General features: G+C 35.6%; 1 protein-coding gene across 1 annotated transcript; it reads right to left on the minus strand.

The window, feature by feature from the left end:
* LOC139487598 (fatty acyl-CoA hydrolase precursor, medium chain-like) lies at window positions 1–6,127 on the minus strand. The gene is made up of 3 exons (XM_071272495.1): window positions 6,046–6,127; window positions 1,067–2,598; window positions 1–297 (listed from the first exon to the last, which is right to left on the minus strand). Exons 2-3 carry the CDS (start codon window positions 2,596–2,598, stop codon window positions 105–107), a joined length of 1,725 nt encoding a protein of 574 aa, XP_071128596.1. The 5' UTR covers window positions 6,046–6,127; the 3' UTR covers window positions 1–104.
* Window positions 6,128–25,471: the final 19,344 nt, after the last annotated feature.

Consider the following 25,471-nt stretch of genomic DNA (forward strand, 5'->3'; position numbering starts at 1 on the left):
TCTGGTTAATAGTTCCATTTATTCAAATATACACCCTAGTGTAGTACAAGGCGTTGTTAGTTTCCATTATTTCAACTTGTAGAACTCAGTTTTATATAGTCCATTTATCCAAATATACACTCTGGCGTAGTACAAGGCGTTGTTCCAGATTTTAAGGCGGGTATCTGAGTTAACCAAAAGTCCATTCGGTCTTTGTACAAGTTATTCTGTATCACCGGATTGACATCGAGAAGAGAAAACTTCTTTGTTACAAGGTCATACTCTGGCCATTCTGGTACACCATTACCGTTGACATTCCTAAAACAATACGAAATATAGGATTTCTTTTTAAATATCTTCTTGAATGGTCATTCCAAATAAAACGGAAATAGAAAATAATATTATTTATTTTTTCTTATTATAAATTATTTTAATCATCATTATTTTTACAAAATAATTTGTCCTTGTGCTAAATAATTTATTTGGAAGCACCCCTGTATAAATACAGTATTAAACAGTATCTTTTACAGTATCCTGCTGACTGTGATGAGATATTTGAGATGAATAAGTAAAAGAAGCAAAATATAAAAATTAATAATTTTAAGTAGAAGGTAAAAATTTGTTGCACTAATCATGTCGCTCAGGTTATTGTTTTCAAACAAAACATTGCCAATTGTTACTCGTGACAACTTGATTCTTATACGGTTGTCGCACACGAATTTACCAAATAGGCGTAACATAAATAAATATTTTATTTTAATATTTTAAATCAAACAATATTGATGTAGGAATACATAACATGTAAATTATTCTTTTTGATGAACGAAATTATTCAGAATTTATTATAAAAAGATACTTTTTTGATAATTATGTCAAAATATGGTATCATTTTTGAAAATTCGAAAAGAGTCATACAAAAAGGTCGCCTATAAATACAAATCGTTAGCAATGGTGTATATAACAATTGTTTCCTCAAAAGGTTATGCATCTTGTTTCAATTATGTCTTATTGACTTTTAACCATACATATCTTTTTGTTTATAACTATATCGTGTATATATGATTTTTTTTTTTTAATTTGTACCTACCCAGTCTTTGCAAAATTACTCCAGTATTTCATCATCTTCAGACTGAAAGAAATGTCATCATCGGTTGCAGAGGGCAATGATGGTAATTGGAATGGGAAAATATATGGTAATTCATCACCATGACCTGCTCCCTTAAACCATGGGTAACGGCCGAGGAAACTCGAAAATATAGATCGTCTTTCGTTGACATACTGAAACTGTTTAGTTGTATTATTGTTTATGGCATGAATGTTCAAACTTTGTACTGCTGGACTATGGAAAAATAAGTCACTAAACAAGTTTATAACATTTTGTCCTTGATCAGCAATTGAGCTTTTATTTTGATATTTTTGACACATAGCACTACGTATAGCAGTACTGTTATTATATAAATCTTCAGTAAGTGGCTGAACAATATGCTTACACATAAAATCAGATGTTATACCTTGTGATAAGTTGAAAGGTAACTTGTTCTGAAATAGTTCCAGTTGTTGCAGCAATAATGTCCCTTCTGATGCACATGTTCCTATGATAACGTCTAACGATCTAAAGAACTCAACGGCAGGGGAACGCGGATTTCGCATTAATTTCCTTGGGTCCTTTTTGAAATATGGTGCCCAGTAACTGATTTCATGAATATCTAGTGACCCTGAACCAAACACGGGTAGTGATATCGATGCATTTAGAATTTCTTCAGCACTTTTACTTTGCATGCACAATGTGCGTTCAGACGGCGTACCATTACTACAGTTAAGTGACTGAATTACCATTTCACTTCCTAAGAAATGTTTAGGGGTATCAGAAAAAAAGCTGTTACCTGTACCACTTTGCTCAATTATCCGATGGAAAAGTCCCTTGTTTGCTGGATATATTGCTTGCAAGCCTACACTGAATCCACCGGCCGATTCTCCGAACAAAGTAATGGATTGTGTATCACCACCAAAACTTTCAATATTATCGTTAACCCACTGAATTGCTTTTCTCTGATCATTGAAACCATAATTACCACCTGCCATACCGTCTGAAGTTGTAAAAAATCCAAACACATCCAACCTATAGTTTAAAGTTACAACAATCACATCACCAATGGTACTTAGGAAAGAACCGTCGTAAAACATACCCTGTCCAACAACATATCCACCGCCATGAATCCATATCATAACTGATTTTTTATTATTAACCGAGGCACTAGAAGGTACGTAAATATTCAAAAATAGACAGTCTTCGCTCAGCTTTAGATTTGGCAAGAATCCATCATAGCCTGGAGTGTATTGTTGATAACACGATGGACCGAATTGTGTTGCATCTAATGTTCCATTCCATGGACCATATGAAGCTGGATCTTTAAATCGAAGATCTCCGACTGGTGGTTTAGCGTATGGTATTTTCTTGAAAACAGTATAAGCGTGTGTGTTATTGTCAAATGATACTGTTGATGCGATTCCTTTGACCGGACCAAGATTTGTTTGAACGGTAACTATATATTCACTGTTCACTGATGAAACCATAAGTGACACAAAAGTTAGCAAATGTTCCATAGTGGCAGGTCTCATCTAAAATATATTTTCTCAGAATTAAATTTACTGTTTTTTCAAAGAAAATAAAATTATTTTGATGTTTTCACATGGAGATTCCTTGTTAAATACATATGAAACTTCAAATTAAAAAAAATATGCATAATTTAATTTATAAATTAATGGCTAGTTATCATAAAATGTATATCCATATACTTTCAAAATGGCTGGATCCACCCGCTCCTGCTGCAGTTGAGTGATTGTCGATGGTTCATGTTAATATTTATGTCACCCGATCGACAATGTCGGGTGACATATTGCTATTCCTCTGTTTCTTTTTCCGTATTATTATTTTTCTTCCACCTAATTTTGTCCGACCGCTTTCTCGGAACCAAAGGAACCAATCTAAATGATATTTCACTATAACAAGAAACCCTGACTTTCGAGTTGCAGTGCAACTTTGGAACTAAAAAATAGCTGCCGTTACCATGGAAACAGAACAATTGTGAAAAAATCCAGTTTTTGGTTTTAATGAATTATTTAGATATGCTTAAACTCAGAATCACTATATTTGACACAATGTAGGTGCCCACTATATACTGCTTTTGGAGGATTTTGGCAATCATTGGAACTACTATGTTGCCATGGAAACTACACCAAAAATTTCAAAAATATCAGAATGCTCCAAATTTAACGAAACTTTACAGTAACGATGAGCAACATTGGTAGATGTGGAATTTGGCGTCAGAATTTCAAAAATGTCTGCCAGTACCATGGAAACAATGCAAAACAGGTCAAAATGGTACAAAAACCTTAAATTGGCATTTACTTTCTTAAAATGGTAGGTCAAATTGATCGAAACTTTGATGATATGGTCCCTCCCATGTACCAATGTGGTATATGCCATTAACTTTTGGGAATGGTCTCTGTTGCCATAGGAACAAATCAAAATGTCAAAAATTTCAAAAGTTTCAAAATGCTCCAAAATTGATGAAACTTAATAGGATTGTTGACTGTCAAGTCTGCATGAGACTTTTGAAGTTGGAATTTCAAAAATGGCTACCGTTGCCATGGAAACTGGAAAAATGTCAATTGTTTTCGAAATGCTCCAAACTTAATGAAACTTACTATTATTGTAAACTGGCATGTAAATAATAAATTGATAATAAATTGTTCAAATAAGGCCTTCGAAAATAGTGGAATAAATTACTTTTGGAGTGTCAAGAACTCGTTGGAAGTACTTGATAAATTGCATGCTTATATTGGTGATTTTGAATCTGTTCAAAGTTTTGATTTTTCTACCCTGTATACCACATTGCCTCACATTCTCATTAAGAAAAAATTCACACACCTAATTAAATGGGCATTCAAAAAATCAGAATGTGAATATATATGTTCAAACTCTTTTAGGTCATTTTTTAGTAGCAATAAACAAAAAAACTATGTTAATTGGACATGCTTTGATACTATATATGCCCTTGAATTTTTACTAGATAACATTTTTGTTCGCTTTGGGGATTCCGTATATCGTCAGATTATCGGAATTCCAATGGGGACTAACTGTGCACCACTTATTGCGGACCTGTTTTTGTATTGTTATGAGTTACAATTTATGACAAAAATAAGCAAAGACCCTTCGAAACAACATCTGATAAACAAATTTAATAATACTTTTAGATATTTGGATGATATTTTGGCTCTCAATAATGACGACTTCAGTATGTATATTAATGAAATTTATCCTGTTGAACTTACTTTAAATAAAGCTAATACTAACAATGACCACTGCCCTTTTCTCGATCTTGATATCTATATCACTAATGGAAAGCTGAATACTAAAATTTATGATAAAAGGGATGATTTTTCATTTCCTATCGTTAATTATCCGTTTTTAGATGGTGACGTTCCCTTGTCACCCTCTTACGTGTTTATATATCTCAACTTGTACGATTCGTTCGTGTATGTAACAATGTTTTAGATTTTAACGAGAGAAATTTATGTATTACTGAAAAATTATTACACCAGGGTTTTCGATATCACAAACTAGTCAAAACATTTACTAAATTTTATCATCGGTATAAAGACATCATTCGTAAATATAGCTCAACATGCAGACTTCTAATACGTTCAGGTATTTCACATCTAATTTTTTATGGTAATATTCTTTATAAAGCACAAAGGTGTCAGTATTCACCTCAGAAACTTACAAAACCATTGAATAGACTTATTAAGAAGGGATATAATTACGATACTGTTGTCAAGTCATTAAAGATTGCATATTTTGGCGTTAATATTGAGTCACTGATAAGGTCTTTGCATCGGAACTAAACACATTTATTCTAAAAACAGTTGTTGGCATGACACGGGTTATGTTCTTCTCATATATGTTATGATGGTATGATACTAAACCCCTAACGGGAAGGATTGTGCCTGATGTTCATATGATGAAATCATAATCTTTCAGTCAGTTTAGTTGAAGTCTGGAGCTGGCATGTCAGTTAACTGCTAGTAGTCTGTTGTTATTTATGTATTATTGTCATTTTGTTTATTTTCTTTGGTTACATCTTCTGACATCAGACTCGGATTTCTCTTGAACTAAATTTACTTTACTACATTGGTTAGAGGTATAGGGGGAGGGTTGAGATCTCACAAACATGTTTAACCCCGCCGCATTTTTGCGCCTGTCCCAAGTCAGGAGCCTCTGGCCTTTGTTAGTCTTGTATTATTTTAATTTTAGTTTCTTGTGTACAATTTGGAAATTAGTATGGCGTTCATTATCACTGGACTAGTATATATTTGTTTAGGGGCCAGCTGAAGGACGCCTCCGGGTGCGGGAATTTCTCGCTACATTGAAGACCTGTTGGTGACCCTCTGCTGTTGTTTTTTATTTGGGCGGGTTGTTGTCTCTTTGACACATTCCCCATTTCCATTCTCAATTTTATAGATCAGACTTTTGACTTTGGAAATTTTAAAATGGCTGCCGTTGCCATGGAAACAGCAAAAATGTCATGTTTTTAAAAATGATCTAAATGTACTGAAAATTTACAGAAAAATGTATAGCCATGCAAATATGTGCATTCACAAGTTTTTGAAATGGCTGCCGCTTAGTGGCAATGAGGGGAAGGGTGACATTTGCTATTGCTTGCAATAGCAATTCTAGTCTTATTTGTTTTTCGTACATTTTTTGGTAAAGATTGGGCCGATGATTTTCTCAATTAAACTGTATATTTTTCATGTCGGAGCATTTAAAAGCCAACACTATCGTTTAGGTTTTCTCCTTGTTGCCTTTAATGGCTACGTCCACTTCTTTTGAAATTTAATTGAAAGTTGTCTCATTGGAAATCATAGAACACCTCCTTATATTCATACTATTTCAACTTCTCATTAATATTTTATAAGTCGACAGTCATTAAATAAAATGAAACTAAACGGAATTGTTCATTATATCATGTGATTCGAAAACATAAATATTTAAGAACTACATACCTTACAAATTGAAAAATAGCGTACAAGTATATCCTTCTTATCACTGAATAACGAAGATTATATATATAGAGACAATAATATTTCTTTCTGGTCCTCTTTAATGACCTTATGATGAGAAGCAAGCAAGATGTTTCAAAATGTGTTACTGTAAATAAATGTTTATCTGGCCTTAGCGCTGTCTTTTATTTAGATCTTGTTTACCTTTCATGTTTTACAATGTATCATATCTAAGAACAACAAGAAAACGTGTGTCAATAAGACAGCAATCAAACGACAAAAGTAACAAAAATACTTTGTCAGATCTAATAATAAAAATACAATATTTAACAATAGCAGGTCTAAAACACCCACCCACCAGTTCGGAAAGCTTTTGAATAACAAATACAGAAACTCTTAAAGATGTGCAAAATTTAATATTGCACGATTCGCTTCTTTTTATTTATTTTTTGGATCAGGTTAACTTCGTAAATTTATCCCAACGAGTAAATTTAGATTGAAAATTTGATTGCATGTGAAATTAAAAAAAAATATCATATTATGAATCTGAATGATCTGGGTCCTGGTTTTCGAAAGTATCTTATGACTAAGACATGTCTTATGATGGTCTTAGGACATGTCATAGTCGTAAGATATGTTTTCGAAAGTGTCCCAAATTACGATTTGTCATAACTTTTGACCCCTCGCGACATGACTTATGATGGTCTTATGATTGTCAACTTAAATTTTAATTACTTTTCATGTATAATTTCAATGTAAATTGCAAAAATAAATATTTGTTGTGTTTCTCAGTTAGCTAAATAGTAAAGATTTTATTTTTCTCAACTACGTGAATTAAAATTTGGATATCCTGCGACATACAATTTGGAATTCTTTTCTAACTCATGGTTTTGTATAATAAATATACATATTATTTCGTTCCTAGTATATTTGATAGTACTATATAAACGTATGTGCACGGGCATTTCGTTAAGCGGGTACTCGATGTACCGAACCTAAAACGTATTCACAGATAAAAATAACAATACATGTATATGATAATACATGAAAGCAAAGTTCAAGATTTATTATATACCACAAACTAAATTTAAACAAATTATCAACTCATATATCAATTCCATTTTGTATAAAATTTTATGTTCATTATAATAATTACATTAGATGTATGTTTCATTATAATACGTTATTCTGATTGGCTAACTGCACATCACGTGCTATTCCTGAAACAATTGCATCAGACAATAAAATTTATCATTCATGATGACACGAGGTCCCACAATAAAGTGCACAGGTGAATTAAATGAAAACTTGATAAAAATCGTGTTTTCATGATTCTAGCTAAAAAATGTAATTATAGGTATTGTAACGTGTAACCGTGCGATCAATGGATCCGTATCTGAATAAATCAGGATTTCAAGTGCTCAACTCAATTTTTCACCACAACCAGTTGTCCTATTCAAACAATCAACACATCCATAAAAGGATTTACAACGAAAAATATATACACAGCACAATGCACATAAATCAGAATTCAAGGCGAAGTTTCTCATTCACAATATATATACACACTGTATCATAACAAAATATATTTACACAATGTCACTATGCAATCACTATGCAACATGTATCAGACCGATTTATTCACAATGTCACTAATATATAACTATGCAACATGCATACAGCCCTTTATTACACCATGTCACCAACAGATTACTTTGCAACATGCATCAACAAGTAAGTATCACATAAAACGTATGAACACAAAATCACATATATACAACTTCTATTTACAACGTCCACACATATGTAGTATCACCTTGTTAGTCTGTAACTAACCACAATAATACAATGACACAATTACACTAGCTTGCACAATGTTAATTCACAAGGAATATATATATAAACACAGCTGAACTCACGCACTAATTATCCTTTTGAGTTCCCACACAATGAATATTATCCAACTGGTAAGGTTAAACACAGTGCACTTTCACGAATACACTTCCACAATATTACAACTTGCAACACCAGTAAGTAAACACCTTGTATTCTCACTAATACAAATCTATGAAGTATTCACACTTCCACATAGTACAACTTGCAACACCAGCAAGTATACACCTTGTATTCTCATTAATACAATAATCACTTATATATATCAGATTCATTTTATACATTGTATCACAATCACTATTGCAATATCCACATATAAATCCGAACACTATTTATATATCCTTTGGAATCACTTAATTCACTCTACTTACCAGTTGGAAAATAATCCCTGATGTTATCACTTCAACGGTCCACATAAAACTGACAAAGTTTCTCTGTCTTGAGCTGGCTTATATACTACCATAGGGAACGGTCCATTATACTTGAAGGGGTGAAAATCAAGATTATACCAATTGTAGGGGTGTTTTAACAAATAGACGGTGCTCCAACTATGGAGAAACTTATAAACATATAGAAACACAATTAACAGGAAAAGACAACTGGTATTTCACATCGAAATAAATAAACTATTACCGATTTTCGTTACAGTATTGAATGCTTCTTTTTGTAACTTTATAGGACCAGGCAGAAGCTAGCGAACAATAAGGCGATATATCGAGAAACCAAAAAACCGAATAAGACAACAACGGCTGTTAAATAAAAAAATATTCAAAAAGGCAGAAAATCAGTTAAAATATAGCAATTTTAACTCAATTTTGAAATGGTTTTTATCCAATCCATTGATTTAACAAGTCGCATAACTTTTTAGGCTAATATTCAGTACCACAATAACTCTGCACCTATCAACGAATTATTTGTAGGTGTAGGGCCACCAATGTACCCACTTCAATTTAGAACGTATGTAAAAGTAGTCCTACCCTGTATATTATAGCACCTTTTATGTCATTGTTTAATTTAGAGCTCAAAATTTGAAAAAAATGTCAAAAAATTAGGGGGGTCGGCCTATTCCAGGGCTTCTAGAGAAAAATAATGAGGGGTGTCACGGTGAATGACTATATAGGTCTTGTAGAGGAGAAACAGGCGCTTCTTTTCCGCTAGGTATCGAAGGGCGCTATGTTCAAAAATCTGAAACTAGAGCTCAAAATTTGAAAAAAAGGTCAAAAAATTAGGGGGGTCGGCCTATTCCAGGGCTTCTAGAGAAAAATAATGAGGGGTGTCACGGGGAATGACTATATAGGTCTTGTAGAGGAGAAACAGGCGCTTCTTTTCCGCTAGGTATCGAAGGGCGCTATGTTCAAAAATCTGAAACTAGAGCTCAAAATTTGAAAAAAAGGTCAAAAAATTAGGGGGGTCGGCCTATTCTAGGACTTCTAGAGAAAAATAATGAGGGGTGTCACGGGGTATGACTATACAGGTCTTGTAGAGGAAAAACAGGCACTTCTTTTGCGCTAGGTATCGAAGGGCGCTATGTTAAAAAATCTGAAACTAGAGCTCAAAATTCGAAAAATTTGTCCAAAAAATTGGGGTAGGGTCGGCCTATTCCAGGAGTTCTAGAGAAAAATAATGGGGGGTGTCACGGGATATGACTATATAGGTCTTGTAGAGGAGAAATAGGCGCTTCTTTTGCGCTAGGTATCGAAGGGCGCTATGTTCAAAAATCTGAAACTAGAGCTCAAAATGCGAAAAATTTGTCAACAAAATGGGGGTAGGGTCGGCCTATTCCAGGAGTTCTAGAGAAAAATAATGGGGGGGTGTCACGGGGTATGACTATATAGGTCTTGTAGAGGAGAAACTGGCGCTTCTTTTGCGCTAGGTATCGAAGGGTGCTATGTTCAAAAATCTGAAACTAGAGCTCAAAATTTGAAAAAAAGGTCAAAAAATTAGGGGGGTCGGCCTATTCCAGGGCTTCTAGAGAAAAATAATGAGGGGTGTCACGGTAAATGACTATATAGGTCTTGTAGAGGAGAAACAGGCGCTTCTTTTGCGCTAGGTATCGAAGGGCGCTATGTTCAAAAATCTGAAACTAGAGCTCAAAATTCGAAAAAAAGGTCCAAAAAATGGGATTAGGGTCGGCTTATTCCAGGGCTTCTAGAGAAAAATTATGAGGGGTGTCACGGGAAATGACTATATTGGTCTTGTAGAGGAGAAACAGGCGCTTCTTTTGCGCTTGGTATCGAAGGCCGCTATGTTCAAAAATCTGAAACTAGAGCTCAAAATTTGAAAAAAATGTCAAAAAATTAGGGGGGTCGGCCTATTCTAGGACTTCTAGAGAAAAATAATGAGGGGTGTCACGGGGTATGACTATATAGGTCTTGTAGAGGAGAAACAGGCGCTTCATTTGCGCTAGGTATCGAAGGGCGCTATGTTCAAAAATCTGAAACTAGAGCTCAAAATTCGAAAAATTGGGGTAGGTTCGGCCTAAAAGAGTTTGTAAAATGTGTTATGTAAATACTGATAAAAAGAATGCTGATTACTGGCTGATTTTCCTTTTCAAGGTTATGTTGAAAAGAAAACAACGAAGATGAAAGAACTTTAGTGCGAATGCCAGCTGGTATATAACCAAATTGGAATTGAAATTAAAAAAAAAACACTCTTTATTTTTTTCTGATATAATTTGTTAAAATTGAACTAGTTAAACACTATTTAAATATCACCTGAGTTTGATCAATAATTATCGACTCGATAAGTTCTTATCTGCACATGCAGCTACTGTACCCGTACACAGCAAAACATGTGTTTCATCCTCATTGTTTTCAACACTTTAGATAACCAAGTTTATAAAGTTATGTGATTGACACCTTGAAATAGGTCCTCCACAACTCTTAACCGCAGCAAGATGGCAGATTATCAGCGTGAGAGAGGCAGGAATGTCGCTGTGACAATTGCACGTATTGTCGGTCATCACTTTTCCACTATAAGTCGTTTAGATAATAAAAATTAGGCAATACACGATATAAAAGACTATCCGAGATCAAAAAGACCCCCTATTCCACCTGCTAGGGAAAATCAAGCATGATGAAGCTTAGTCAGAAAAAATCCCATTGCATACAATACAATCCTAAAAAGAGAGGACTGGGCATACAGGAGCCTTTTAACAATAATTGTTCGAGATTGAATCATCCCTTCTGGTTATTGTGCGATAAGACCATATCAGGGACGTTTGCTTACGAACAGACACACAGTTATCCGTATCCAATGTAGTGCAGAGCTCGCCAAAATTGGAAATTAGCATCGTGGAGGAAGATCAATTGTTCAAATTGAATTCGGTTCATCTTCCTTGGCCAGATCGTAGCCCGGATTTGAACCATATCGAGCATATTTGGGACACTATTTGGCGGAAGGTGCACAAAAAGACACACCAGTTCTAACACATCATGAAATAAACAATGCCCTTCATCAGAGATGGTTGCTGCTACCTTAACAACATATTAGCCGATTTATGGCAGGAATCAGAAGACGGTGAGATGCGGTAATCCGTTTGATTGGAGCCTGCGCACAAAGTACTAATTCTTTGGCGTATAACGACCAACCATGATGCGAACAGTCATCTGAAGATTAATTTTGAAATACCTGACATTGTAAATTTCGACTACAGTAAAAGTTGAAAAATGCATTTTTTCTACAAAAAACACTACATTTTGTTATTAAAATTGTTGTTGCCAATGTTATCATAAACTATGTTTCAATAATATCATACACATTTGTTATTATATGTCATCCAAAAAAAGAGGCTGATTTTTCAAGTTTTAAAAAATCAAGGTGTTGCAATACTTTTTTCTATGTGTATATATAATACAGCCGTGCGTAAGATGGGTCCATTAGGGTTGTTATCTATGCGTCTTTTTGAAATAAGTCACTCGCCTATTGCAAATAAGCAGTCGATGCTCAACATAAGAATACAACGACTCACAACTATGTGAGTTAAAGAACATGGGTTGTTAACTATGCACTATATAACCGACTTCATCTAGTCAACCGTTTAACAAACCTCATCTTCACAAAAGTACAAATCGGTCTAGGTGTCTCTATAGAAAAGTTTGTTTTTAAAACGGATAAAATATTTCGACGTAAATTCGAGAAACGATGCTTGATCGTTGTTCGTTTGAGTGAAACTTGGAAACTGGTAGAGATTTATTTCCCCGAGGGTATCACAAACCCAGAAGTCAACACTTTTTGTGCTGCCATGAATTGTCATTGATATGGTTATATTTATAAATTTACTGTTCACATATTTTTGAATTGTTTGAAATACTAAGTCTTTTCTACCCCAGGCACAGATTAACTTAGCAGTATTTGGCAAAACTTTTAGGAATTTTGGTTCTGAATGCTCTTCAACTTCGTACTTTTTTGGCATTTTAAACTTTTTTTGGATTCGAGCGTCACTGATGAGTCTTCAGCAGACGAAACGCGCGTGTGGCGTATATACTAAATTTAGTCGTGGTATCTATGATGAGTTTATTTACAGCTCTGTTTCAACAGAATAAAGAATTCACGTTTATTCTTCGCATCATTTATGTTTTACTTGCCAATATGACTAAGTGCCGCCCAAGACCAAGAAGTTGTGATGATCCAGATTGCTTTTCATACCATATTCAAGTCAAGCATTTTCATAAAACTATGGACGGAAAAGATTACCGAATTCAACAACAAAGAGATCAAAGTACTATGTATAAAACACTGCGTTGATGTCTACTCTATTGATCCCGCAAGATTTGAGGAAACTCGAGTTTTTCTCGACCACTGAGATCATACCATGATGGGGAAGATGAACAAATACTTTAAAGCCAAATATATTCGCACTTGCGTGATTGGTACTTTAGATGATCTCATTAACCAACTAAAACACCACCAAACAGCAATCGACTTAGGACATGTGGCCGCAACTTATAAGAAATATGAAAGATAATAAGTTGAAGTGTAACTTGTATGCAGACATACTAACTATACAGCAGGGTCAGTTCCGCGTGATTACCAATTCCAGAATTTTAACAATGAGGAAAAACAGGGTTCCCGAACTTCCGAATACCTCGTATCGCATCTATAATCGTATAATTGGGGTGATGTAAATGATCTCTTGGAGGAATGGAAAGGTATTCTCAGTCATTTATTTCTTGGTTCAAACAACAAGACATGGAATCACAACCTCTATTTTCAAACACAAAGGTTCGTGGTTTTATCTCCGTTTCTGGGAGACAATTTCAGGGACCAAATTTTCGGCTCTTCCTTCACACCATTTGCGAGTATTGTCCTCTGGAACAACGATAGTCTGTCAGATGGATACGCGACTGATCACGTGTTAAAAGAGAGCCATACCACGTGCACGTAAAAGACAACTTGTTAGCTTCCAAAAAAAGAGCAGGCTAATGGCGCTACAAGGCAGCACTCGCACAATAAAAGTAGAAAGGGGTATGAACAATTTAATTCATAATAACTTGTTTCCAAATACACTAAAAAATAACTATGCTTAAACTAACATCTCTAGAAGGTCTATATTCTTGATGATTCTCCAGGACTGTAAAGGTTATGAGAATGTAAAGGTTACAACTAGTAACCAATGATTCAGCGGTTTTCTCTGATAAATCAGAGTAACTACTATGAATATATGCTGCATTCTATTAAACAAGAGATGTCGACGTGCATCAATTTAATTGGCGTGCCGGTGCTATTGAGAGGAGTGACTTGCGGGTAGACATTGTCTCTAGGTGAAATTATGATATGTATTGGTGTATTAGAGGCAGTAACATGGCTACCTTAAAAAACGATAGTATTGACGGGTAAGTTATAACTAGATGATTGTGAGGATTGAATAAAAAAAATCTAATTTAACGGATTTCTTAATCTTAACGAACATTTACTGATTTGTTTGCTAAATCTCTTCCACCACCTTTTTATACGAGCAATCTTCTGCAATTTTATCATGATGACCTATAAATATCCCTTTTTGTGAGTATGAATCTAAAATTCCTTAATTTTTATATCGAAACTATCCAGTTTTATATATGTATCCAAAATTCTTCTAAAGTCTTGTAAGTGCTCGTTCATTTCCGGAACAAATGACTTTAAGCTTTGTCTTACTTTTCCTTTCTTAAAATAGAAATAAAGGACTTCTTAACTATGGGAGAGATGTATTAATCATAGAAAGATGTCAAAGTGACGTGACATTACATTGAGTGCGGCACATAGTAAACGCCATGTGTGTGGTATTTACGAGAGGTATGAGTATGATGCAACGTATTACCCTCAATTTTTAAGGTTTCAATATCTACTCTAGTTTGTCTCAACACATCTCACTCCGTGAATCTATTCAATTTCTCTTTCTTGTTCTTCTTGTTTTGCTTACCAAACATTCATCACCTGGATCTCAGCTGCCGTTTTATTATCGTGAAGTTAACAAATCAATGGTTCTGCATGTTTGAATTTGTGGTCATACTTGTCCAGCTTGTTCATTATTTTTTCTCACGTTCTTTTATTGCTGCATCATATTCTATTTGCATCCATTTTATATCCGTTTCATACGTGCTTTTGAATGAACCAACATTTCATTACAGCATCCGAAATAGCCCTCAGAGCTTTCAGGATGGTAATATTGTGGTCATTCATGTTCCAGTATCTGAAGAAACTACACTTGATCGTCCCTTTTTATCAATGACCCTTTCTGTTGTTATTTTCCCTGAAAAGTGTTATTCAAGTTGGATGACCTTTTCCGATGGATTTGGGCTTTTTTTGGTGAGTCTTCCAAGTTCGTCCCAAAGATGTCCCATTGGCGATAATCTGAAGACATTACTGGCCACGGCAACACTCAAATGCGATTATTCTCCAAAACTCATTAAAATGTGTTTACAACGGGCGTTTTCTGTTAAAAATGTAGTTTAACGATGCCTTCGGAGAAACGGGAGAACTAGTGGAGCCAGAATTTCGTTCCTATACCTTTTTGCATTTAGGTTTCCTTCACTAATTGTCAGATCGGGGCGTTCCTGGTAGGTTATCCATCTCATACCATTAATTTGCCTCCCTAACGCCAATTTGTTTCCTGTACGCATGCATCAAAAAGCATGCCTTGCACCTGCGGCAGACCATGTCCCTGCCGTCGATAAATGTCAAGTTGAATTTCGATTCAGCGGTAAAAAGGATTTGTCTCCATGTTAGTCTATGTCATCGAATCAGTACCCTCTCCATTTAACTCGCGACATCCTTCGATTCTGCTTAAGGATAGGTCACTTCAACGAACGACGAGCTCTTAGACTGCCTAGATGAAGTCGGTTACAAACTGTTTGCGCATATAGCCTATTTTTGTTTCTTCCATGAGTTTCTCCAAATCCATTATGGAGATGAATAATGCGGATTTGCCAATCTTCACACAACCTCGTTTCACGTGAGTTGCAACCTCGGGGACGTTAACATGTTGTACCAGTATCTCTAAGACGAGTCTTTAGCGCCTTTCAAAGTCATTCTAGAGACATTGAATAGTGCTCGATACATTTAATGATCAAAAGGAAAACTCAGTTCCATCTCTATAAAGGTAAATGGTTGAAAAAAATGCGTATTTGTTTGAAATCGGAAAATGGCGTAAAGTTATCTTCGAATTTAAAAAAAAATACTAAATGATCATGAATAAATTATTCAGATCATTAGTTTTAATTGTGAAAATATTACAAACTAATATATTAAATATATTTTACTTAAAAAGCAAAGTAATGGTTTTTTTTTATATATACACATGGAAAAAAGTATTGCAAAATATTGATTTTTTAAAACTTGAATAATCATAAAATTGAGAATGGAAATGGGGAATGTGTCAAAGAGACAACAACCCGACCAAATAAAAAACAACAGCAGAGGGTCACCAACAGGTCTTCAATGTAGCGAGAAATTCCAGCACCCGGAGGCGTCCTTCAGCTGGCCCCTAAACAAATAAATACTAGTCCAGTGATAATGAACGCCATACTAATTTCCAAATTGTACACAAGAAACTAAAATTAAAATAATACAAGACTAACAAAGGCCAGAGGCTCCTGACTTGGGACAGGCGCAAAAATGCGGCGGGGTTAAACATGTTTGCGAGATCTCAACCCTCCCCCTATACCTCTAACCAATGTAGTAAAGTAAACGCATAACAATACGCACATTAAAATTCAGTTCAAGAGAAATCCGAGTCTGATGTCAGAAGATGTAACCAAATGCAGCCTTTTATTGTGGATGGAATATGATAAAATATTTGTAAAATAATATTGAAACATAGTTTATGAAAACATTGGCATTATAATGGACAAAAAATGATTGAAAAAAAAATTATTTATCTAACCACAATTCTAAAAACAAAATGAGGTGTTTTTTGTACAAAAAACTGCATTTTACCATTTTTTACTGTAGTCGAACTTTACAATGTCAGACATTTCAAAATTAATCTTAAGATGATTGTTCACATCATGGTTAATCGTTATACGCCAAAGAAATAGTACTTTGTGTGCAGTCTCCATTTAAACGGTCAACCGCCACTTAACGTCTTATGATTTCTGCCATAAATCGACTAATTTGTTTCTTAGGAAGCAGCAACCATTTCTGATGAAGGGCATTGTTTATTTCATCACGTGTTTGGACTGGGGTATCCTTTTGTGCACTTTCCGCCCAATAATGTCCCAAATATGCTCGATATGGTTCAAATCCGGGCTACGATCTGGTCAAGGAAGATAAACAGAATTCCATTTGAACAATGGATCTTCCTACACGATGCTTATTTCCAATTTTGGCGAGCTCTGCACTACATTGTAAAGATAACTGTGTGTCTGTTCATAAGCAAACGTCCCTAAAATGGTCTTATCGCACAACAACCAGAAGGGATGATTCAATCTCGAACAATTATTGTTAAAAGGCTCCTGTATGCCCACCCCTCTCTTTTTAGGATTGTATTGTGTGCAATGGGTTTCTTTCTGACTAAGCTTCAACATGCTTGATTTTCCCTAGCAGGTGGCATAGGGGGTCTTTTTGATCTCGGATAGTCTTTTATATCGTGTATTGCCTGATTTTTATTCTCTGAACGACTAATAGTGGAAAAGTGATGACCGACAATACGTACAGTTGTCACAGCGACATTCCCGCCTCTTTCATGCTGATAATCTGCCATCTTGCTGCGGTTAAGAGTTGTGGAGGACCTATTTCAAGGTGTCAATCACACAGCTTTATAAACTTGGTTATTTAAAGTGTTGAAAACAATCAGGATAAAAACACATGTTTTGCTGTGTACGGGGTACAGTAGCTGCATGTGCAGATAAGAGCTTATCGAGTCGATAATTATTGATCAAACTCAGGTGATATTTAAATAGTGTTTAACTAGTTCTATTTTAACAAATTATATCAGAAAAAAATAAAGAGTGTTTTTTTAATTTCAATTCGGTTAAATACCAGCTGCCATTCGCACAAAAGTTCTTTCATCTTCGTCGTTTTCTTTTCGACATACCCTTGAAAAAGAAAATCAGCCAGTAATCAGCATTTTTTTATCAGTATTTACATAACACATTTTACAAAATACTTTTTTCCATGTGTATACATCTATTTTTATCAGACAACACCCACACGTGGACGAGGGTACTTATACCGTCTTAAAGGTTGAGGCGCTTGTATTGTCATTGATAAAGTTAACTGGTCTGTATGTAGTTTTACAATCATTCTTTTTTAACAATGCAGTACTCTTTGCTGATTTTGGTTATCTGATACAAAACCTCTGATATGAAAAAACTGTTGAAAGAATAAAAATTAGACTGTCTATTAAGTCTGTAAGTGTATATAGAACTTTAGGTTATATACCAGCTGGCATTCGCACTAAAGTTCTTTCATCTTCGTCGTTTTCTTTTCGACATACCCTTGAAAAAGAAAATCAGCCAGTAATCAGCATTCTTATTTATCAGTATTTGCATAACACATTTTACAAACTCTTTGATCATGTTATTCGGATGGGGAAATTATGACTTTATATGACAAGATTTTGAAAATTAGTTTTTACTGACTCTGATATGGTTTTTTTTCTTTGGTTTTCGCGTTCTCGTCTTACACTTGAGTTTTTCATCAATTTTTTTTAGTTCCTTTCGACAAAATTGAACATAGCACCTTTTGAAGTCTTACGCAAACGATGCGCCTGTTTTCTCTTCACAGGACATTCACTGATATATTGTAGACGAAACGCGCGTCTGGCGTAAATATAAAATTAAAATACTGGTATCTATGATGAGTTAAAACTTAAAATGCAACCACTGAGTCGATGCCACTGCTGGTAGAGATTTATTTCCTCGAGGGTATCACCATCCCAGTAGTCGGCACTTGTGTTGACTTGACTTATCATTAATATAATCTTATAAATTAACACCGCTTTGAATTTTTGAAAAAAACCTAAGGTTTTTCTACACCAGGAATAAACTGTCTTACCTGTATTTGACAAAACTGCTAGGAATGTTTGGTTCTCAATGATCTTCAACTTCGTCCTTTATTTTGACCTTTCAATCATTATTTTTATTCGAGTCTTTTGTAGACGAAACGCACGTCTGGTATTTATGATGAGTTTTTTTTGTTATGCCGCTGCTGGCTGACCCCCCTAATTTTTGACATTTTTTTCAAATATTGAGCTCTAGTTTCAGATTTTTGAACAAAGCGCCTTTCAATACCTAGCGCAAAAGAAGCGCCTGTTTCTCCTCTACAAGACCTATATAGTCATTCCCCGTGACACCCCTCCTTATTTTTCTCTAGAAGCCCTGGAATAGGCCGACCACCCTAATATTTTAACATATTTTCGAATTTTGAGCTCTAGTTTCAGATTTTTGAACATAGCGCCCTTCGATACCTAGCGCAAAAGACGCGCCTATTTCTCCTCTACAAGACCTATATAGTCATATCCCGTGACACCCCCCATTATTTTTCTCTAGAACTCCTGGAATAGGCCGACCCTACCCCAATTTTTTGGACAAATTTTTCGAATTTTGAGCTCTAGTTTCAGATTTTTGAACATAGCGCCCTTCGATACCTAACGCAAAAGAAGTGCCTGTTTTTCCTCTACAAGACCTGTATAGTCATACCCCGTGACACCCCTCATTATTTTTCTCTAGAAGTCCTAGAATAGGCCGACCCCCCTAATTTTTTTACCTTTTTTTCAAATTTTGAGCTCTAGTTTCAGATTTTTGAACATAGCGCCCTTCGATACCTAGCGCAAAAGAAGCGCCTGTTTCTCCTCTACAAGACCTATATAGTCATTCACCGTGACACCCCTCATTATTTTTCTCTAGAAGCCCTGGAATAGGCCGACCCCCCTAATTTTTTGACCTTTTTTTCAAATTTTGAGCTCTAGTTTCAGATTTTTGAACATAACGCCCTTCGATACCTAGCGCAAAAGAAGCGCCAGTTTCTCCTCTACAAGACCTATATAGTCATACCCCGTGACACCCCCCATTATTTTTCTCTAGAACTCCTGGAATAGGCCGACCCTACCCCCATTTTTTTGACAAATTTTTCGAATGTTGAGCTCTAGTTTCAGATTTTTGAACATAGCGCCCTTCGATACCTAGCGCAAAAGAAGCGCCTATTTCTCCTCTACAAGACCTATATAGTCATATACCGTGACACTCCCCATTATTTTTCTCTAGAACTCCTGGAATAGGCCGACCCTACCCCAATTTTTTGGACAAATTTTTCGAATTTTGAGCTCTAGTTTCAGATTTTTGAACATAGCGCCCTTCGATACCTAACGCAAAAGAAGTGCCTGTTTTTCCTCTACAAGACCTGTATAGTCATACCCCGTGACACCCCTCATTATTTTTCTCTAGAAGTCCTAGAATAGGCCGACCCCCCTAATTTTTTGACCTTTTTTTCAAATTTTGAGCTCTAGTTTCAGATTTTTGAACATAGCGCCCTTCGATACCTAGCGCAAAAGAAGCGCCAGTTTCTCTTCTACAAGACCTATATAGTCATACCCCATGACACCCCCCATTATTTTTCTCTAGAACTCCTGGAATAGGCCGACCCTACCCCCATTTTTTTGACAAATTTTTCGAATTTTGAGCTCTAGTTTCAGATTTTTGAACATAGCGCCCTTCGATACCTAGCGCAAAAGAAGCGCCTATTTCTCCTCTACAAGACCTATATAGTCATATCCCGTGACACCCCCCATTAATTTTCTCTAGAACTCCTGGAATAGGCCGACCCTACCCCAATTTTTTGGACAAATTTTTCGAATTTTGAGCTCTAGTTTCAGATTTTTGAACATAGCGCCCTTCGATACCTAGCGCAAAAGAAGTGCCTGTTTTTCCTCTACAAGACCTGTATAGTCATACCCCGTGACACTCCTCATTATTTTTCTCTAGAAGTCCTAGAATAGGCCGACCCCCCTAATTTTTTTACCTTTTTTTTCAAATTTTGAGCTCTAGTTTCAGATTTTTGAACATAGCGCCCTTCGATACCTAGCGGAAAAGAAGCGCCTGTTTCTCCTCTATAAGACCTATATAGTCATTCCCCGTGACACCCCTCATTATTTTTCTCTAAAAGCCCTGGAATAGGCCGACCCCCTTAATTTTTTTACCTTTTTTTCAAATTTTGAGCTCTAGTTTCAGATTTTTGAACATAACGCCCTTCGATACCTAGCGCAAAAGAAGCGCCAGTTTCTCCTCTACAAGACCTATATAGTCATACCCCGTGACACACCCCATTATTTTTCTCTAGAACTCCTGGAATAGGCCGACCCTACCCCCATTTTTTTGACAAATTTTTCTAATTTTGAGCTCCAGTTTCAGATTTTTGAACATAGCGCCCTTCGATACCTAGCGCAAAAGAAGCGCTTATTTCTCCTCTACAAGACCTATATAGTCATATCCCGTGACACCCCCCATTATTTTTCTCTAGAACTCCTGGAATAGGCCGACCCTACCCCAATTTTTTGGACAAATTTTTCGAATTTTGAGCTCTAGTTTGAGATTTTTGAACATAGCGCCCTTCGATACCTAGCGCAAAAGAAGTGCCTGTTTTTCCTCTACAAGACCTGTATAGTCATACCCCGTGACACTCCTCATTATTTTTCTCTAGAAGTCCTAGAATAGGCCGACCCCCCTAATTTTTTTACCTTTTTTCAAATTTTGAGCTCTAGTTTCAGATTTTTGAACATATCGCCCTTCGATACCTAGCGCAAAAGAAGCGCCTGTTTCTCCTCTACAAGACCTATATAGTCATTCCCCGTGACACCCATCATTTTTTTTCTCTAGAAGCCCTGGAATAGGCCGACCCCCCTAATTTTTTGACCTTTTTTTCAAATTTTGAGCTCTAGTTTCAGATTTTTTAACATAGCGCCCTTCGATACCTAGCGCAAAAGAAGCGCCAGTTTCTCCTCTACAAGACCTATATAGTCATACCCCGTGACACCCCCCATTATTTTTCTCTAGAACTCCTGGAATAGGCCGACCCTACCCCAATTGTTTTGACAAATTTTTCGAATTTTGAGCTCTAGTTTCAGATTTTTGAACATAGCGCCCTTCGATACCTAGCGCAAAAGAAGTGCCTGTTTTTCCTCTACATGACCTGTATAGTCATACCCCCTGACACTCCTCATTATTTTTCTCTAGAAGTCCTAGAATAGGCCGACCCCCCTAATTTTTTGACCTTTTTTTCAAATTTTGAGCTCTAGTTTCAGATTTTTGAACATAGCGCCCTTCGATACCTAGCGCAAAAGAAGTGCCTGTTTCTCCTCTTCAAGACCTATATAGTCATTCCCCGTGACACCCCTCTTTATTTTTCTCTAGAAGCCCTGGAATAGGCCGACCCCCCTAATTTTTTGACCTTTTTTTCAAATTTTGAGCTCTAGTTTCAGATTTTTTAACATAGCGCCCTTCGATACCTAGCGCAAAAGAAGCGCCAGTTTCTCCTCTACAAGACCTATATAGTCATACCCCGTGACACCCCCCATTATGTTTCTCTAGAACTCCTGGAATAGGCCGACCCTACCCCCATTTTTTTGACAAATTTTTCGAATTTTGAGCTCTAGTTTCAGATTTTTGAACATAGCGCCCTTCGATACCTAGCGCAAAAGAAGCGCCTATTTCTCCTCTACAAGACCTATATAGTCATATCCCGTGAAACCCCCCCCCCCCCCCCCCCATTATTTTTCTCTAGAACTCCTGGAATAGGCCGACCCTACCCCAATTTTTTGGACAAATTTTTCGAATTTTGAGCTCTAGTTTCAGATTTTTGAACATAGCGCCCTTCGATACCTAGCGCAAAAGAAGTGCCTGTTTTTCCTCTACAAGACCTGTATAGTCATACCCCGTGACACCCCTCATTATTTTTCTTTAGAAGTCCTAGAATAGGCCGACCCCCCTAATTTTTTGACCTTTTTTTCAAATTTTGAGCTCTAGTTTCAGATTTTTGAACATAGCGCCCTTCGATACCTAGCGCAAAAGAAGCGCATATTTCTCCTCTACAAGACCTATATAGTCATATCCCGTGACACCCCTCATTATTTTTCTCTAGAAGCCCTGGAATAGGCCGACCCCCCTAATTTTTTGACATTTTTTTCAAATTTTGAGCTCTAAATTAAACAATGACATAAAAGGTGCTATAATATACAGGGTAGGACTACTTTTACATACGTTCTAAATTGAAGTGGGTACATTGGTGGCCCTACACCTACAAATAATTCGTTGATAGGTGCAGAGTTATTGTGGTACTGAATATTAGCCTAAAAAGTTATGCGACTTGTTAAATCAATGGATTGGATAAAAACCATTTCAAAATTGAGTTAAAATTGCTATATTTTAACTGATTTTCTGACTTTTTAAATATTTTTTATTTAACGGCCGTTGTTGTCTTATTCTTTTTTTTTGTTTTCTCGATATATCGCCTTATTGTTCGCTGGCTTATTGTTCGCTAGCTATTGTTCGCTAGCTTCTGCCTGGTCTTTATAGGGTTGTAAAAGCGTTGACCGTGCGCACATTTTTAGTATGAAGCGCTTCCGCGCTTCATACAAAATGTACTTCGGTCAACGCTTTTACACCCCAATAAAGTTACAAAAAGCAGCATTCAATTCTTAAATGAAAAAAATAAAATATTCGTAAATAAAAAGAATGGTTATAATTAATATGTTCATACTTTTCATTTTAATTTTTATATTTATTATTTTTTAATCATTATTTAAAATAATAGAAAATAACGTTCTCTTATGACAGTCATAAGAGCATCCTAGCTATGATTCTCGTAAGACAGCTTTGATTTACATCCTATGACATATCATATGATAGTCATATTAAGATGATCATAAAATATGTCCTAAGATGTATTTTATGACATATCTTATGATACTTTCGAAAAACAGGCCCCTGCTATTTGTTTTATATTGCATCTGTGATGTAAAAATGTGCGTGTAAAGCACGATTAATATTTTTGTTTATTCTTGTGGAAGTCGGATTCTTAGATACTTTTAAAAGACGAACGGTTAAATAGTGTGTTCTTTGTTGCTTCTCGACGTTAATGCCGTTGCTTCTCGACGTTAATGCCGAATGAAATAAATAACGATCCATTTTTTTTTCAGCCCAGCTGTACAAAGTCGAATGTACATTCTAGCCCGAATAAAGGGGCAAAGATATTTCTATACATGATACCGCGACTCACTAATGATCAGTCTAATGTAAGGTACCATAATGTTTAAAGAGGCACATCATTGATATGAAGCTATTTATCTATTCCCATGGAAACCTTTAGCGTCAACAGAGGCAAAAAAAAAAAAAGCAAAATTTTGATTTTGTACTGGACAAATTTTGCAAAATCTGGGTATTCTTATAACCATAACTATCTCATTATTTAGCATTAGTTATAGCTTATTGTAAAAAACGTAGACATTATTCAAAAGTATCAACTTTTAGTTCTTTCTTCGTACATGGTGCTCTAATACTTTTGTTATACTTGTTTTTAACAGATTGCTTTTTTTAATAGAAGTATAAGAACCTAAACAAATCAACTATAGTGTAATTTGCTTTCGCTGTGAGCGGAATCAAAATAAGTGTCACTTAAAATCGGTATGTTAGGAATCAGCATGTTGACACCGTTCAGTATTTTGTTACCCACTGATAAACATAACATTTGTCTCATGAATCAACGCTCTTATGATTATAAGGTAAACTGTTTATAAAATGACAGTTTCTGTAAATAGATGTTATTGAAATATATTATTACGAAATTCAAACACAGTGGTGTTTTATACGTTTGTCGAAGGCGGAAGGTATCATAGTATAATATTATACAGTGTCGTCCGTCCACCAATCGTTCAACACTTCGGACGATAATTTAAATTAGCTTCAATTTAAGAATTAATTGATGCAAGCTATACTTTATTGTAGTTTTAACATGGTAGGCATTATATTTGTGATTATTTTTGCCCGAGCGATAGTGAGGGCGGAAATAACACGAATATAATGCCTACCCATGTTGAAACTACCCATGTTGAAACTACAATAAAGTATAGCTTGCATCAATTATTTCGATTCTTAATAGGACAATTGAAGTATTGTTATGTCCGATAAGTATACGCGTAAAAGCGTTCGTGTAGGCTCTTCCATGAGCCACCCTTTTTTGTATGTAAAGAAGCAAACGGCTTCTACTGTGATTTTTCAAAGGGAGGAGTTTGAACAGCCAACATTAACGGTTGTCGTATCTAGTTCAAATATGTCAATTTCGGAATGCAACACATTACAGTCATACTAAATGCATTAGAAACATCATGTGCACCATTTAAGAGTTTGAAAGTGTTTTAAAGTTAAGGAAAAATATTAAGTGCATGATAATGTGATCAAATTCATTATTCTGAAGAAGTCAATATACGCATGTCAAAACACATTTTATTGGATTTAGAGCATGGGTTTGTTCACAAAGCGAAAGAAGCACGACACATTAGAATCAACTATAATTTTATTTTTATTTTAACACAACATTAAGATTGACGGGAGAAACCCTCTTTCGATTTTGAAACAATAACGGGACTAAACTTTTTAATCAAGGATTTTTTTTAACATATCGTGCACTTACTCAATTATGCCTTGATTGATGTCGACTTTAAATTATTGTTGGGATTGATAAAAGGAAGCTCCCTTTTTCTTTTCTTTTTTTCTTTTCTGAGAGTGCGAGAGGTCGTGCGTTCGAACCTTGGTCGGGTTAATCCAAATGCTTTAAAATTGGTATTTGCTGCTTCTCCGATAAATACGCGGCATTAAGGAGAGAAAGCAAATACTGTTTCAACTCGGTGACAAATCATCATCGGTTCTAAACAAGTGCTGATGTGTTTTTCCAGGACTATGTGTGTATGAGACTTAGACCTTCAGATTAACAAAATGCATTTTCAATATAATCCAATAGCTGTAGTATGTTTGGGACAAATCTTTTAAATTACATGATCGACACAGTTGTCGGTACAACTAAATGTTACATCGCTTTTGATTTTTGAAAAAAATCTGGTTTACAATTC

This window comes from Mytilus edulis, chromosome 9 (assembly GCF_963676685.1).
Source record: "Mytilus edulis chromosome 9, xbMytEdul2.2, whole genome shotgun sequence".
NCBI classification, from domain to species: domain Eukaryota; kingdom Metazoa; phylum Mollusca; class Bivalvia; order Mytilida; family Mytilidae; genus Mytilus; species Mytilus edulis.